We start from the raw sequence: 18,545 nt of genomic DNA, 5'->3' as shown, positions 1-18,545 counted from the left end.
AAATTTTCTCTTTTTTTTTTTCACCCCTGTAACTTATTAAAATAAACATTATAGAAGTTTTCAGGGACTTTCGGCCCTCAGTAAGAATGTAGTCTTTCATTCTGCTTTTAAATTTTTCAAAAATACTTATTAGTTTTTTCAGGATTCGAAAAAAATGAATGCATTTAAAAAGCATTGGCCCGAAATTTTCCGCCTACGCTCTTAAGAATTTATATTGTGTGATATGCCCACTGACTATTAATTTTCTGGTTTTTAGCTGTCATTGGCGGCTTGGCCACGTAACTTCAAAGGAGTGTCGCTTCTCTGTGTTCGTAAGTTCTCTGGTATAAGTACAGAAAACTAGAGATAGAAAAAAGTAGTTAAGATGTCATGACTTCTTTATTCGTTAAAGTAACGATTACCTAATAGCATCATCAGTCGTTCCCCACATTAGCGAGATACAGGGCGATTATTGGAAAATGTCGAAAACGACATGGTTAAATATTTTCTTTATTAAGAAAAATTTTTAAAAAACTTTATAAAAACTTTTGATAGATATATTATGGAAACGTTCAGTAGTGTACGAGAAATTTTTTTAGGGTGTCTCACTCAAGGAAATATAATACCAATACAAAAATGTTTTTTATATATGACACCCTATATATTTTGACATTTTTTGTTTGCATTTTTACAGTGGCGTAACAAACTCCGTCAGGACCCCCCCCCCCCTCAAAATTATAAATTAGGCCCCCTTTAAAAAATTACTAAATTCGACTTGTGTAACAAAAACTTATAATTATGTGTTAGTGTATTCATGCACTGTTTATAACAACTAACATTTTTCATCTTTATTGGTATAGAACAAAATAGAACAAAATAGAACAAAATAGAACAAAATAGAACAAAATAGAACAAAATAGAACAAAATAGAACAAAATAGAACAAAAATTAATAAATGATTACATTATTATATAATGTAATCATTTAATAATGAACAACTATGAGATGAACAACTTTCTTCGTGCACTACTATCAGCGAATATATCTACAATTTTATTAATATCTATCTGATGGGCAACGTTATTTTCGATACTTATAAGCGCTAGAGAAGATAACCGTGCTTCTGACATTGTAGTACGAAGATATGATTTTATTAATTTAAGTTTAGAAAAAGATCTCTCTGAACTAGCGATCGTGACGGGTAAAGTTAAAAATAAGATGTACGCATGACACACTTCTAGTATGCAAGCACTAGTGCAATGAAAATCTATGAGAATAATTTTGGTTGCATCATAAATAGAGTTTGCCGATTCCAACCGTGTCCTTATTGACTTTCTAACAAACTGCTGTTGCTCCAAAAAGTCATTACTTAAATCTGACGGGTACGCAGCAACTAATTTACTGGCTTCGGCAAAAAATTCTGGATCCGATTTGAAAAGATATCCACTTCTCGCGTTGATCTTGTAATAATTCATCGAAATGCTTCTTAACTCTACCAAACCTTTTGATTTTAAAAGTACAGGGCAAGCCACAATTAGTAGCAAAATCTTTGGATTCTTGTAAAAATAACGTATAGTTTTGCCTAAGATTTGATAAAAATTCTTTACAGTTATGTAAAAGTACTGTTGCGCGTGAGAGATCCATATTTTTAAACTGCAAAAGAGTGACAGCTAAATTTATAGATTCCAAAATTTTATTTTGTAAAATAGAAAGACAAATTCAAACTGTTCCATTTTACTTTTTAAATTATTAGCTGTCATTCTCTCCTCACGATCTGTGGTAGTTAATATTATTTTAGACAGTGTTTTTAAAATTTTTATGTAGTTGTGCTTTACACCAAACACAGTTTGAAATCTGGATTTTGGAAAGCGATTTTGGTTGGAAATTTTTCTGCATTGTTAGCAAATGATCCCATCTTTTAATACTTTTGCCGAAAAAATTATAAATACTTTGTATGGTATCGTAATAATCGCGGACTTCTAGTATATGATTGCTTGCGTCCTGCAACACCAAATTTAAATTATGAGATGCACAATTGATGTATGCAGCTTGGGTTTGGACGGCTTTAATTTTCTTTTGTACTCCGGAGTAATGTCATACCCTGCACCGTCATAACCCTGTCCGCGACACTTTTCAACTGATATACTATGTTCTTTTAAGAAAGATAAAATATAATTTAAAATATCTTCTTCAGTTTGGCCATGTATGTCACAGAAACCCAAGAATGATTCATTATTTTTTATATGACTAGGAACATCAGTAATTGGATCTCTTTCAATAGAAACGTACCTAATTATGACTGATAATTGGTCTGTTTTAGAAATGTCCTGTATTGTATCTAATAATATAGAAAAAAATTAGCTTTTTTAAATATTAATTATAAGAGAATCTCTAATTGAATTTCCTAATAAAGTTATTAATTCATTTTGAATTTTTGGACTTAAATATCCTGTTTGATATTTCGGTTTTTGTATTAATTCGCCTAAGAAATTGTCGTATTTAGCCAATAAATTAACTATTCCTAAAAAATTGCCACCATTTGCATCACTAACTATTTCCCTATGTCCTCTAAATTTAAAGTTATATCTACTATCCTAATTAAAATGTTTCTCCAAAAAGATTTTTTTCTTCTAAATTCACTCTCCCTACAATACTCTAAAGATTTGTTATTTTTGTTCATGTCATAAACAACTGAGGCATGGAGGTGAATTAAAGATTTTTCATGAACCTTAATTTTTTTTAAAGACCCTGCCAATCCTTCATTCCTTTAATCCATACGGAATTATATGACTCTGCTGTTCTATCGGCAAAAAGCCAGCAAGGCTCGCAATATGCAACATCGGTTTTTTGCGACTAGCACAACCAGTAACGCGGTAATTCAGTTCCAGCAGGAGATTTAAAACAATAAAATAAAAGAACGGTTATTGGCGTCTTTTGGGAATGGCACTTTAGGTTTAGATGGCCCCTGCTGTAGTATTTGTTTTTTTATAGCAAAATCTTCAATATTGTCATTATACAACCCCTTATTGGAACAGTGATAAACTTCATGGGAACTAAAAGCATTTTTTTAATTATTATACCCAAATAAAAATGAAACGTTACCTGGAACTACAATAAGCGTAATTAATCTGCTTGACGTCGAATTCTACTTCTGGGTTGTCATTTTCATTTTGAGTGGGATTAGTAATTATTGTTTTCTGACTAAGACCAACTGAATCTATTGATGCTTCACCAGCTTCACTAGGCTGCTGTTTTAATTCACCAATTGTCACAAATAATGAAAACATTTTTGGTAATTTTTGTTCGGATTTTTGAGCACGTAGCTTTCGCTTTTCTGAACCACTTTTATATTCCCTCAAAACTCATTCTGTCTCCTGCAGATATATTACAATGAGAACGTTATTACATGTGTAAGTATTATAATTTCCTTATCTTACCCTTTATCTGTTAAGATAGTGTCCAATGATAACACAAGTCATCAATAATTGATAAGTAAGTGCGTACCAAATTGATGCAACTAAACCGTAAAACAACACAAATAACACAAAATGCAAATAACCAAACAATGTAAGGATATAATACTACTGCCGAATATCGTATCGAAATACTAAACGTAAACAGAAAACGCATTTCTAGATCTAGAAAAATATTGTTCTAAAATTCGCAAAATTGCAATTCTCAAACCTTTCAAATATTTCAATAGTCACGTACAAAGCATTATAGTTTAGAGTCGTCATCATAAAAGGTCGGGACACCGGAAAGGATTAAGTTTATGTTTATGGGAGTAGCAGATATGAGATGATAGTTGCCGAAATGCCGAATATTTAAAAATTTGCATTCTTAAATTTAAACTTACAGGTTTTATGTTAGTTAATGTTTTTATGTTTATGTTTTTAAGATTTCCAGCTACTGCTTAAAAAACGTTGCGTCTGTATGCGTAAATTAATATAAAATAACACATTTTTACATATATTAGACGATAAGATGGGGTCCCTGATATATTGGGACCCTCCCGCAAGCTTCATGCCACGGGGGCCTCTGCATTTTTAATTCTTTTGCACCTGATATGACACATTATATATCTATTTTCAGTCGTTGGAGCTACTCTGCAAATAAATTCTTTATTTGACATCACGTTATAGATACTTAGAAACAAAACACCCAGTAACACATTCTAACATTTTATTATGGGGATATTGATCCTTCACAGTTAATTTACCAGAAATAAGATCAATCAACTTAAAAAATGGAAATAACACATCTACCAACAACAAAAGACTACTTAACAATCAGAATTAATTTTACGAAAATATTATTATTATAATAAACACAAAAACAACAATAATACACATAGTAACAAATAGAATTCATTTTACAAAAATTTAAAAATTATATTAAATTTTATTAATTGATTTATACACTACTGCCCAAAATTAACGCACCACCTTAAATGTACAATAAGTTTGAAGCTATTTTTCTTCTGAACGAATAATTGGATTTTGATGATGTTTTTTTCATGTTATTGGTCTATTTCTAGTAAATCAACATATTAATGTTTTCTAAAAAATATCGAAGTTTTACCCGTATACGGGGTGTAAAATTTAAGTTGTGTTTTTTCATCGTTTTTTGCAATATCCTGTGGAATTTATTAGAAATAAACGCAACATCTTATTAATATTTTAAAATAGACTTATTCTTTCTTAAGATTTTCGTAAAAAAAAATGATCTCGATATATCTATTATCAAAGATTATACAGAACTTTAAATGTAACAAGTTTTTATTAACATTTAAGGCAAAGAAAACATTATTCACATAAACTTTATTGACATTTAATACAAATAAAGCCTAAAAAAATATAACCTAAGTAATCTTTAACAATTCTCCTTTCCCAAAAACACTTAATAACGAGTCCACCTCTACATCTTATAACTTCTTCCCAGCGACGAGGTATACTTAAAATCAAGCAGCGTATTTGGTCTTGATCAATTGCATCCCAAACTTCTCTCACCATACTTCTATGTCATCAAGAGAGACAGGTGGTGGTTATCGGCTTCCGAGTTAACGATCAATAATATCCCACAAATTCTCTATAGGATTGAAATCGGGGAGGCAGGGTGGCCAGTTCATGGTTTGTATTCAACCCTCATCCAAATATTCACGGACCACACGTGCAACATGTGGTCAAGCGTTATCATGCATTAAAAGAAAATATTTACTATACTGTAAGAGATATTCCTCCCCAAACCATTACAGATCCTTCATTGAATAAAGTAATAGGTCGTATATTACACTGTGCGTAGGCCGTCTTGGCCGTCAAAGTCAAATAACTCACACGTCTCTCTGAGCTATATAAGCAATACCTCGATACATCAGTGAACAAAACGTGCCCCCACTCATCAACATTCCAGTCAAGGTGCTCTCTGGCAAATTGTAATCTACTTCCTACGATGATTTACGTTTAAAGCTGGTGCTCCGACTGGTATCCTTATATGCAGATCTTGTTCAGCGAGACGCCTTTTTATAGCGTTTCTACTAATTTGAATATTATGAACTTTTGCAACTTGTATTTGTAAATGTCTTATTGCGAGAAAACGTTTTCTTATAGCACGAAGCCTGATAAACTGATCTTGTCGGGAGTTTGTCTTGCTCTTCCTTGTCCACGCCGTCTCGTATGGTCGGTTGTTTCTCGAAAACTTTGAAATGACTTTGAATGAACACATTCAGCTCGACTCAGATTTTTTTAAATACGGTCCATGTCAACTAAATAACATACGCAAAATAGCGAAACAATTTTTTGAAATGTAAACAATATTGACAGTCTAAAACTGTCCTGTCAAATTGTTTGATTTTTCATAGCCAACTAACTGCTTCCATTAATGAGTATTACAATTCGATAAAATCACGTTATGCTTTGAACGTACTTTTCTTTTTTGATAATAAAGATATTGACGATTTTTTACGAAAATATTGAGAAAAAAAATTAAGCTTTTTCGAAATATTAATAAGATGTAGCGGTTGCTTTAAATAAATTCCACAGAATGTTGCAAAGTAAGATGAAAACTCAAATTTATTTTTACGTATTTTTAGTATATGGGTGAAACGTTAAAATTTTTCAGAAAACATTAATACAGTAATTACTTAGAAATATGTCTGCAATGTGAAAAATTTTTTATCAAAATCCAGTTAAGGATACACAAGAAAAATAGCTTAAAAATTATGGTAGACTTGAGGTGATGCGTTAATTTTGGAGAGTAAAAAATCACGTAATGCTTTGAACATACTTTTATTTTTTGATAAAAGGGATATCGTGATGATTTTTTTACGAAAATGTGGAGAAAGAATAAAACATGTACCGTTTGTTTCTAATACATTCCACGGGGTGTTGTAAAATTAGATGAAAAAACAACTTTATTTTTACACCCTGTATATAGGTAAAACGTTGACATTTCTTAAAAAATATTAATATAGTCATTAATTAGAAATATACCTACAATGTGAAAAATAAATCCTTAAAATCCAATTTAGGGTTCAAAAGAAATATAGTTTTAAAATCATGGTCCATTTTAGGTGGTGCGTTAATTTTGGAGAGGAGTATATAATATCCCCATTAGTTTTTCCGTTTTTATAATGAGTATTTGTGAGTATCATATCAATGGGTATCAAAATATAAGAATGAGGGACCATTAATATAAGTATCAAAATTACGTAAAACGGACTTGGTTAATAGCTAGTACTTACGTGTATGTCTAACGGTTCTTCCTCGGGAGTTAATGCCAAAGAACTCTTTCTATGTAGAACACTTCTAGTGGTATCTGAAATAAAATAGAACATAATTATTTATTGCCTTTAGTAGTCAAATGTTTGTCTATATATTATATATATACAGGGTGAGTTTTTAGTACGACATCGGTCGATAATTCCATTGTGGTACAAGAAATCCGAAAAAATTATATAGAAAAAATGTAAAAACGGGCAATGATATTCCCCATACTTGGAAACTTGGAAAATATGTGGAATTCTACAGGGTGATTAATAACTGCGTGACATAGCAAACATACAATTTTTTAAATGGGACACCCTATATATTTTTTCATATTTATATTTCTCTCATAATTCTTGTTTTTATATTATTGTGCTTTGTACTACTATACAGAGTATTTAACTTTAACAAATTATGACCATCTTTATTTCGAAATCCCTATGAAGTCAACACCATGTATATAAAGAAGTAATGCATAAACAATTATTTATTTTATTTAATAAGGTAAACAATATATTGCAGTTTTTAAATTAAGTTTAATTGAAATCATTGACTAAAATTTGTATACAGGGTGAACTACAAAACGAAATTACGATTTTCTCAATTTTTTTAAATAGATTACCCTGTATTTTATTGCTTAGAAATATTGTATTTATAATACTCTTTTATTTTTATATAGCATTTCCTACACCCAAACATTATTTTCCGAGGTATTTTTAGTTTTTTTTAAATTTCGGGTAAGTAGAAATAAGTATTGAGTATTGAGTGATAATATAACAAAATTATTTTTATTCAATAAGTAACTGACAAAAAATATAAGTCTACAGTAAATGTCCACCTTCAACGTCTATACAAGTTTGTAACCGATATTCAAATGACCGAGTCATATTTCTTAACATTGCTCTAAACCCTTTCAAAGACCTGGTAATTCATTTTGGAAAAGGAAAAATGTTTATAATGTTATGTGCTCTGGTTCATATAATCTTAGGAACTGATGAGCGTTTTTTCCAGTGTATCCCTTATTCTTTCTAATGTACGATAATCTATTGCTCTCTGGAATATCGTCTTTATTTCTATTAGAAATATTCCATTCAGATTCACTTTCTTACAGATCTACTACTTTATGGTCTGATTTTTCAGCATCAGACTCGTAGATAATTTTGTCACTATCCGTTAAGACCTCTTTCATCAATTTTTTTTAATTTTTCTGCCGTTTTTCGTAATAACTCGTATCTTTAATAACACATTGCTGCTACAGACCGTTTAAATTCTTAACTGTTTCAATATTCACGTAAAATTTGTCACACTAATGCACAACGTTCCTTTAAGCTAGTTGAAAAAGTACTGTGCATCCCGTCCGAGTCTTTTAGATTATTCAGTTATTCAGTTTTAATATATTTATCGGTATCTATATTAGCTGAATGTGATATACACAACAATTAATTCGAAAAAATAATTCACAACAAAATCCAACTATTGGAGACGAAGAAAATTTATACCTATCTAACTTCTAGCAGCACGGTGTGTTTCTTATTCTTTTTTTTTACTCGTCTTTTTCACATATTTCTATCCATCGTATTTGCTTCCTTCAAAACTTTCTCTCCCAAATATTCTACCACATAGTCCTTTCATCTTCTCCTCCGTTTTCCTATATCTTTTTTTCCCTTAACTTATATCTTTCGTCTCAGATAGCGTTTATTTCTACAATTGACGTGACCAAACCACTGCAGTCTTGCTCTTGAACTTTTTTTAAGGCTATAGTCATCCTGGCTTTCACTTATTACGTCGTTTCTTGACCTTGTCCCTTCTAGTCTTACTCAACTTCCACCGTAATAGTTTTATATCAGCTATCTCCATGTTCTTTTCCTGAAACCTCTTTACAGGCGAGATTTTACTCCCGTACACCAAAGCAGGCCTCACTACACTCTTGTATATCTTTGCTTTCAGCCCTGCCACCATTTTTTGATCACAGAGTACCCCTCTAATTCGCATCCAGTTAAACCAACCAACCTGTATCCTGTGGCAATTTCTCGAACTAGTGTGCCATTTCTTATATAAGAGCCAAGATATTTAAATTCTCCGAACCGTCCTAGTTTTTCCCAACCCTTCCCAACCATTCCTCTTCTTTTTTATCACATTTACTCCATTTTCTACGTGCTAATCTTAAGTTGTCTTTTGCCCTCCTCCACGAACATAATATTATCCGCAATTGGCATTGACCAATGAGCCCTCTCTGTCAGTATTAACCGACACTGGACAACTTTTGGCCTATCCGACATAAATCCTTACTCTGGTGAACGCTGCCTCATACATATCTTTCACGACCCTTACGTAATCTCGGGAACTCATTTCTCCCTCATACATCGCCAAAGCTCAAAGCTCTTGTAGGGAAGGAATTACCAGTAGCACAGTGAACCAACTAACTACTAAAGTCGATTGATCACTTTGCAATTGATATGTTTCTACTTGATGGCAAATATTCTATAATAAAAGGTATTTTGAATTTTTGTGGGTCAGTTTTGTATTACTTAATCGCAATTATACTGTTCAATTTCAAATTTTAGAATTGATCCGGTTGGCTTGTTTTTTTTTTAAGTAAATTTTTAAAATATACTGTCCAATACATTAAAATTATGATAAATATTATCCAGAAATGTGAAATTTTGGGATATTTCTTTTTTATTAAGTTCGACATACCAAATAATTTTTTTCTAATATTTGGTGGATGCGCTGTATCTATTGGTGTTGTCATAGAAATAAATTACTTTAAATAGGTTATATTATTATAATTTAATTTGATCATTTATACAATTTTTATTCAAAAAATGATCCTGGACAGCACTTATAGAATATACAGATAGAAGAAATAAATTTCTTAGGACTTTCTTTTGAACGTAGTTTAGAATGGGAGAGCCCCATAAGCAATCTGCACCGTTCTTGCCAATCCCGAAATAACCTACTAACAATGCTGCCAAATACTTCTAGGGGGGCTTATACAACAACCTTAATTACTCTATATAGATTATTACCATGAAGTAAATAAGATTACGGCTGTTTATAAAACGATACTGCTAATTAAAACATCTTTAAAGAAACTTTGAAAATACTGCTTGATATTAGTTTTAGGTGCTATAAGAATCATTTCACTAAGTAACTTACAAGTTCTTGCTAATAAACTCCCCGTAAGCCATGTAGCTGTTAAAAATCCAATATCCAAATGCCCATCAATCCATAAGATCTTCACTGATGCTTCCAAATGTGATGAAGAACATGCTGCAGCTTATATCTGGAAAAACATTAAGTCCACCGCACGAATTCTAACTAATTGTTGTATATATACTAGAGAAATTACAGCAATTAACGAAGCTATGAAAAAATGTAGTTTTATTCATGAAAGCAAATTTGTTATTATCACCAATTTAAAGAGCGCATTACTTGGAATAAAACAGTTTATAACTACAACTCACGCTATACTTCTCGAGATCAAAAAATAATTATCTTATCTACGGGCTCAATAAAAAGATATTTCTTTTATCTGGGTACCTTCTCATATGTGAATAAGTGGCAATGAGTAAGTGGACTCTCTCGAAAGCAATGCGATAACAGACCAAAATATTGCTATCATAAATGAAATTCCTTGGACTAACCACAAAGTAAACATTAAAGGCCACATCTACAGAGCGTGGAAGACTACTTGGGATCACACTACCATCAAACTCAAAGAATGCATAGGTCAAGTAGGTACTACATTCATCCTACCAAGTAATAGAAAAGATCAAGTCATCATCCAAGGATATAAAATAGGAGATCTTCTACTACATACAAACATATCTTTAACAAAGATGCTACTTCGATGTGTACCAAGTGCAACACTTAATTATCAGGGAAACATTTAATTATCGAGTGTCTAGTATACACGAACAATAGAATCGACTGTGCTCTGGGTGACAATTTAAATACTGTGCTGACAAATTTAACATATTTATTAAATTATCTCGATACAACCAAACCAAATATATACAAGCTATACGCTCCCATCAGCAGTTTTTACTCGAAGATCCTTTTTGTGTGGGGGTTATAACTCTTAACGAATTGCTCTTCTGTCTTCTCCTTACGTGTCCATACCATTGATATATTTCTTCGAAATACCTGTGACATTTTTCTGCTTCTGTAACTATATTAGCTGACCGTTTTTGGTTACCTAGTTTTAAGTATTGGTACAATGGTTTTGAGTTGTGTCTTTTATTTTCTGTTTCTATCTCGGTTATAATTTTTTCTAATTTTTGTTTTTTTTTATTTTAATAATTTCTTTGTCTTTTGCCTTTGATCTTTGTATTTTTTCGTTCCTCTTTTTTGCTTGTGCTTAACCATTTCAATCTTGTTTTATTCTTTTCTTCCACTGTTTATTTGCACTTATCGTCGAACCAATTATTTCTTCGTGTATTTTGTATTTTGTCAACCACTTTTTCTGTTGCGTTGTTTATTTCTTGTTTGATTTTTTTCCACTTATCCTCCATTTACTGTTCTTGGAACTGCATTTTTGTGTTTACTTCTTGTACAAATCTTCGTCTTACTTCTTTTTCTTTCAATGTATCTACATCTCATTTTCTCTATGCTTTTCGCCTTTCATTCTTCGTTGTTTTTATTTTACATTTTGTAATTACTCGCATATGGTCCGAATCGATGTTGCCCTCCCTGTGAGATCTAACGTCTCATTTGTGTTATTTTGTGTATTTCTTTGTGTTTATATCTCGTTCAACTTATGTCCATGTTTAATGCCGCTGATAAATTATACAGTCCTTCTCCATTATTGTTTGTTGTTTCATGTATTGAGTTTGCACCTGCAATCTCTCTGAAGCAATTTTCTTTACCTATTTGGGCGTTGAAATCTCCTATAATAATTAATATATCTTCTCCAGGCATTTTCCCGGCGATTTCTTCTAGTGTTTCATACAAATGCTATTTTGTCTAGTCATCACTGCTTTCTGTGAGTGCATAGATATTTATTATGGATAACTTGTTTGAATTGCTGTTTATTCTTATGTATGATATTCTATCACTTATGAGTTTAAATTATATAATTTTAAGTCTCATTTCTCCTATCAACATATAAGCCGTTCCTCCATATCCCTGTTTTTCTTTACCTGCATACCATACTGTATAATTTTTCTTTTTCGATTTTTTCATGTCCTCCCCATCTGGTTTCCTGAATTCATGCAATATCTATATTGTATTTCCACTTTTCATATTTCCAGCAGCGTCCTCAAGTTTCCATGTTCCAAAGTTTTTTGTCATCATCTTAATTCTCTTTCCCTTTTTTGTATTTTTTAAATTATTCTGAATATACCTTGGCTCCAAACCAAACAATATCCCAACTTGTAATGTATCGTACTATCTGTGCATGTCCCCCGCTATTAACCCTTACTGGTTTATAGAGGTATATTTGTGTAAATAAAAAAAAACATATAAAAAACTTCCCTTAATACCAATGCGTTGGCACTATGCCTTAAGTTTATGACTAAATGATGTAAACATTAAGAAAGAAAAACTATTTATGGTGTTTTATTTTTAAAACCAACAATTGTAATTACTGACAAGCCTCCAGCAGAAAAAGTAACTTAATATAAACAGAAACCAAGTTTTTCATGTTTGCTTTTCAATTCAGTGCCACATTTAATTTAAGTAGTCATTTTAATTAAATTCCGCTTTGTTGGTTGTTCTGTTTTCAACTAAAGTGCATGTAATGCTTGCAATAAGATGTGCTGCATATTCATGAAGTACTTCAGGCTGGCTCGTTTTAATTACGAATGTTTTAATAATGTCTCGTTTAATTCCATAAGCTATAGATCTTAAATTACCTTAAGGGAATATGAGATATTAACAATCAGTATTCAATTACCGTTTGGGTTACGCTGAAGATCTTTACTTTATGTTATAAGAAGATCCTATATATAACCAAAATATGATTTAAGCTATATACATATTGTACATACATAGTACACATTATAATTTTACTTCTTTTGGAATAATTCAAGCCAAATTTCACAAAATAAGATAAGACAACTGGTTATAATTGAAACAAATATTAAAAGTTTAGAATTGCGTAGGTTTCACTGTTAAAAACTTAAAAGGGACTTTTAATTGAGATATTACTTGACATAAGATCTAGTCATGAGCTAAGTCGCTATTTTTAAATAGCACTGCTATTTGCGATTGCTATTTTTAGATCGCGCTATTTTTACTTGCTATTGCGATTGAAGTTTTGTTGCGATCCCGTATATCACATAACGGTTAATAGCAGGTAGCGATATATATTAGCAGCGAAGCTGAACATTATTGGAATAGAAAGAATGATCGCAGTCTTATTGTAGGCATCTTATTTATGATCGCACATGTTATAGTTAGGAAATTACGCAGTGACGGCGAAGGATTATTATTATGATAAAAATAATGTTAATGATAATAATAATTATTTATTTCTGAAACAACAAAAAATGATTAAATAAAAATAAAATAAACCACATAAACTTGTAATATACAAAATATTTGTGAAAATTATTGTACTTTATTATTCTGTACAATAAATAAAGTAAGGGTATTATTATATATTATATAAATATATATTATATATTATCACTGAGTCTAGTTCTTCTTTTATTTAGTACTTGCCCAGCTTGTAAAAGCAGCTTTTCACAAGGTACTGAAGAAGCAAGAGCACATAATTTTTCGTTTGTTATTATTGATAAAGTGGAATAGTGGTATTTGTGTTCGCGCGACCAATTTAAGGGATTTTTATTTCTTGGTAAAATTTCATCCTCCAAGAATCTTTGTAACTCAATAATGGCACGAGATTTGCTGGTTCCCCGAGGTTAAGCTACTGTCACAGACTTGTTGAAAGAGCTCTAGATTGATAATTCATCACTACCAGTGGCAATAGTGGATATAAATCTGTTGCTGAAATATTTTTTTTGCATATACAGGGAGGTCCTTAAGTAATTGTACAAACAGAAACCGTAGATTTTGTACTTTAAAATATTACGATTTAAGCCAACTTGCTTTAATAAAATGTTGATATTAAGAAAGATGCAGGGTGTTAAAGTGGAAATATAAAATTTTATTTTTCGCTATAACTTTTACGTTTGTAAATATTTTTGGACAAAAGTTTACAATTTGATGTTTTTAAGTAGGATAAATTATAATCTTATATATCGTTTAATGTAACTGATAGAGGGCGCCACATATGCTACATGTGTGGCATAGATTTGCGCTTAACTTTTTTGCTCTTTGGGTTAGCTCTATTTTTGTTAAAAATTATTAAAGGTGCATTATTTTTACAAAGAAAAAATATACTTGTTAGTAACCTCAAAATTTAACCGTTTTCGAGATAATCGCATTTTATAAGTCAGCTGCATAATAATTCTTAGTTGTGATATTTGTGCGGTAAAGCACTGAATACATATAGATAGGCATAATTCATAGTTTATTCTTATTAAAACAACTCAGATGATAATGTAACATTACAAAATTTTTGCTATGGCTGCTAAATGTCTTATTGGAGAAAATAAACTTCATCTTCGTCTTTAGCTGCAGTCTCCATTTTCAGACGTTGGCCGTCATCATGTTTACAATTTCCCTTTTATATCGCTTCTTAAGTTTCTATACCTACTGGCATTATATTACTTTTTCCCTATTGTAAAATGCTGAAAACCCAAAATATGTGGTTTATGTAGGATGGTACACCACCACATTCTAGAGAGAAGATAGTGAGAACATCTTCTTCTTCTTAAAGTGCCTATCCGTTCCGGACGTTGGCGATCATCACGGCTATCTTCACTTTGCTTATTGCAGCGCGGAACAGTTCAGTGGTAGTCGTGTTATACCACTTTCGCAAATTTTGAAGCCAGGAAATGCGTCTTCTTCCCGGTCCTTAAATATAACTTTTCTGAACGTTGGATTGGTCGTGGCAGTCATATTCCTTGGCAAGGTGGTGAGATATTGATATAATTATTTAATTTATGAAAAATCCCAAAATAATACTTATTATTCATTACGTAAGTTGTTTACTCATTTTTATTAGGACAATTAGAAACTAAAGCACAGGTATTGAATAACACATATGTGTCTTGTTTCATAATACTTTTGCTACAAATCTAACCTTAAAGACTCAGCATTTTTACAGAAACATCATCGTTGGCCTAATAACCGATATTGTTATAAATATAGTATACACACAGGTAATTTAGTTCAGCATAATATTAGTTCGTTAGTTAATCATACTAGTCCATTTGTTCGGGATGTAATTATAGTTACTCGTAAGCTGTAACGTAATCATATAAATAAGTAATGTCATCGATAGGTTATTCCGTCATCACAGTTTAATAGATTATTTAATCTCTGCGACAAATAAGGTGTAGTTCCATAATATACCATAAGATTTGGATATGTATCCAAAAGAATATATTCATCCATTATACATTATAGCCACCTCGTACCCCAGAATTTAATCCGCTTGATTTTGGTGTATGAGGCGTATTAAAACAACGTGTCTAAAACAATCCCATAAACATTCGCAATCCACTATGGGAAGAAATAAATACTGCAGCAGTTTCTTTAGAACCAATGATGCTATTTAATATAAAACGATCTTTTATGGAATATATTGACAAATGATTTAAAGAAAATGGCGGACATATCGAACACTTACTTTGACAAAAAGTTATGTTATTTAATTTAACTATTTCTTAATATGGTTTGTAAACAAAATGTTTTGATTGTGACTTTAATTTAACATAAAACGTAAAATGTTTGATGTAAAATCCTATTATTCTGTTTTTTGTCAAATCCTATTATTAGTTATCCTGCTGATATATTTATTTTATTTAATATTTCGTTAACTATTAACTTAAGTTAAAGGTATTTTATACCAAAATTTAGATTTATTAATGTTTTTGTCTATTTTTCCTTCTTTTCCTAGTGTAATTGCCTTAAATCAGAATTATGCAGTTGATTTGTAAAATGCGATTATCTCGAAAACTGTTGAGTTTTGAAGTTATTAACAAGTATACCTTTCTTTTGGTAAAATAATTTATCTTTAATATTTTTTATCAAAAATACAGATAACTCAAAGAGCAAAAAAATAAAGTGCAAATTTATGCAGCATATGTGGCATATGTGGCGACCTCTGTCAGCTACTTCAAAGTTTGCATCAAATTATAATTTCTTATATTTAAAAGTACACAGTTGTAAATTTTTATGCATAAATGTTTACAAACACAAAAGTTATGGCAAAAATTAAAATTTTAAATTTGCACTTTACGACCCTGTATCTTTCTTAATATCAACATTTTATTTAAGCAATTTCGCTTAACTCGTAATATTTTAAAGTGTAGAATCTACTGTTTCTTTTTGTACAATTTCTTAAGGACCACCCTGTATAAGTTCTTCTGCATATTTTTCTGAAACTGCTGCTATAATACATTGCTTAGCATTCTCACCTGAATTTATTCCAGAAAATCCAAACGTTTTAATTCTTGGATCTAAAAATGTTAAGATAATTAAAGTTTCACTTTTCTCTACGTTTCCTAGCCGCTCAGTTCAACCAGTCAGAAAAGTTCTTAGATCTTAATCGGTTGGGAAAAATCTTCTTTATTAAATTTCTGTAAACACTTAGACATGGGAATTACTAATGATGCAGTGTAGTATAATTCTCCACTAATAATTAGTGTAACATCTTCGAATGGTTTTAGAATACTACATAAATGTTTAATATTTTTCCAATCAGTTACATTTATAATAGGAAGTTCCTTATCAATGAGCGCGACTGAACTTCTTCCAACATGTAAAAAATAGAGTTCCAATGAACTAGAACATCATTAAGCAATTTTAAAGGGATTTTTCCCAGTTTACGCTGATAAGACAATAACCTCGCATTAGCCGTATATTTCTTTCGGGAATTAGTTACAATAGTCTTGACTTTACAAAGAATTTCCATAATTTATTTGTTTTTCAAACCGTCTTTGACAATAAAATTTAGTGTATGTGCCATGCAACCAAAATGATTCCAGTTTAATTTAGAAATTATTGCATTTTTAATATTATCGGCATTATCAGAAACTGCAAGCAATATTTTTTTTTCTATACCCCAAGGCTCTAAAATTCGCTGAAGCTCTTTCGACAAATTCTCCGAAGTATGAGCTACATCAATAGCACTACATTCTAACAGAACAGAGTAAAACTTAAAATTACTGTCTAAAAAATGAGCACTTACACCAATATAGCTAATGGTATTAATAGATGTCCAACAGTCAGTAGTAATACAAAACTGTTGAACATTGCTATTTGATTCGCATATTCTTATAAATAGCTATATTTAGAATCGCGGTAATTTTTCTTTTTTATAACAGTTGCTAACTGCGAGTTTCAAATAGCAGCTATAAAATCGCCGATTGCGATATATTGCTCGTCACTTAAGATTTCATTTAAAATAATTTCTCAAAATGACGTCTATTGTCTAATTTTTATAATTTATTACATTGTAAGTTTTATATGTTGAAGCTAAATCTGCAAATTATTCTTAATCGAATTTATAAAATATCAACAGTATAGGGCCCCAGAAGAACTTTAGTTTCAGAAATAATATCAGAATATCAGAAGCATTGTCCAGTTTCTAGAACTCTTTTTAAATGAAAACGCTTTTATTAGATGAAATTTGGGGAATATTAAAAAAACAGGAAAGTCCAAAAGAAAGTTTATTCTAGTATTTAATTTGTACATAAAATAACTTTTTGTACGAGCGAGTTAATCATTGCAATAAAGTAATGACTAATGTTGCGAGTTAATCATTGTAACATTAGGGATTACTTTATCCTGTAGGTTAATAAGGTTTCTTCCAGGAATTTACATCGAAATTGAATTTATAGATACAGAATATTCATAAATGATACGCCATTCTTTAAATTTCAAACCACAATAATTATTTTGTTATATAATTATTTATAATTAATATTGGGTTTTTACTATCGCATTTACTATTGCGATAGTAAAAAACCCAATACTCATTATTCGCTCCGTGCGTGACTGACGCGACACCTACCGCCTTCATCTGACTGTTTTGGACCTACCAATTTTCAGGTTAAACATATGACATATGTTTGACATTCTTAAATACAGGCGAAATTGACAATTATTAATAATTAACTTTTTAATTATATTTTTTCAGTTTATGTACAAAATAAATGTAGTATTAAAAACTGGGTTTTTCAAAATTCATCATAATATATCTTTTTAACCCCAAACGGAAAAGAAAGGGAAAAATCTAGTACTGGCAAATCAAGTTTTTCACGTAAAAGAGCATATAATTAAAAACAGTAATAGTAAAAGGTATAATATAAAAGCTAAAGTCATCAGGCACTCTGCAGTTAGTTTGAAGCCTTATAAAATATCATTTAAGGTAAATTATTTAAATATTTCAATTGCAGAATAATGAGATTAGGTGATATTTACTTTTTCATATTAATAGCACGGATCCATCTTTTTCTTTTCTCTAATCTATATGCAATCTTTGGGAACCTATAAAAACTACACTTACTATTTTTACTATTATTAGCACAATTAAATACGCAATATGTATATATACGCAATTTTGTCATATTTCGCCGCTACGCACGCTGGCATCGTTTCAAAGTATCCCTACCATGGCCACGCACGGAGGGAATACAACAAGGTTTTCGAACCATAATTTTTCAATAAATTTATAAATTTAATAGATACTAAATTTAGTAATAGCGAGATACAACTTTTAGAGAA

At 30.8% G+C, this 18,545-nt stretch overlaps 1 protein-coding gene across 3 annotated transcripts in view; it reads right to left on the bottom strand.

Moving 5' to 3' along the window:
- Pde8 (phosphodiesterase 8) overlaps positions 1-18,545 on the bottom strand; it is a 1,030,175-nt gene that overhangs the window by 427,933 nt on the left and 583,697 nt on the right. For all 3 annotated transcript variants that reach the window (XM_072540201.1, XM_072540203.1, XM_072540202.1), the window contains one exon: positions 6,719-6,792. In XM_072540201.1, the coding sequence (XP_072396302.1) occupies positions 6,719-6,792 (74 nt within the window). The remainder of the gene's footprint in view (positions 1-6,718; positions 6,793-18,545) is intronic.

Source organism: Diabrotica undecimpunctata, chromosome 8 (genome assembly GCF_040954645.1).
Source record: "Diabrotica undecimpunctata isolate CICGRU chromosome 8, icDiaUnde3, whole genome shotgun sequence".
Taxonomy (NCBI): domain Eukaryota; kingdom Metazoa; phylum Arthropoda; class Insecta; order Coleoptera; family Chrysomelidae; genus Diabrotica; species Diabrotica undecimpunctata.
This window is presented reverse-complemented; position numbering and strand designations above follow the sequence as displayed.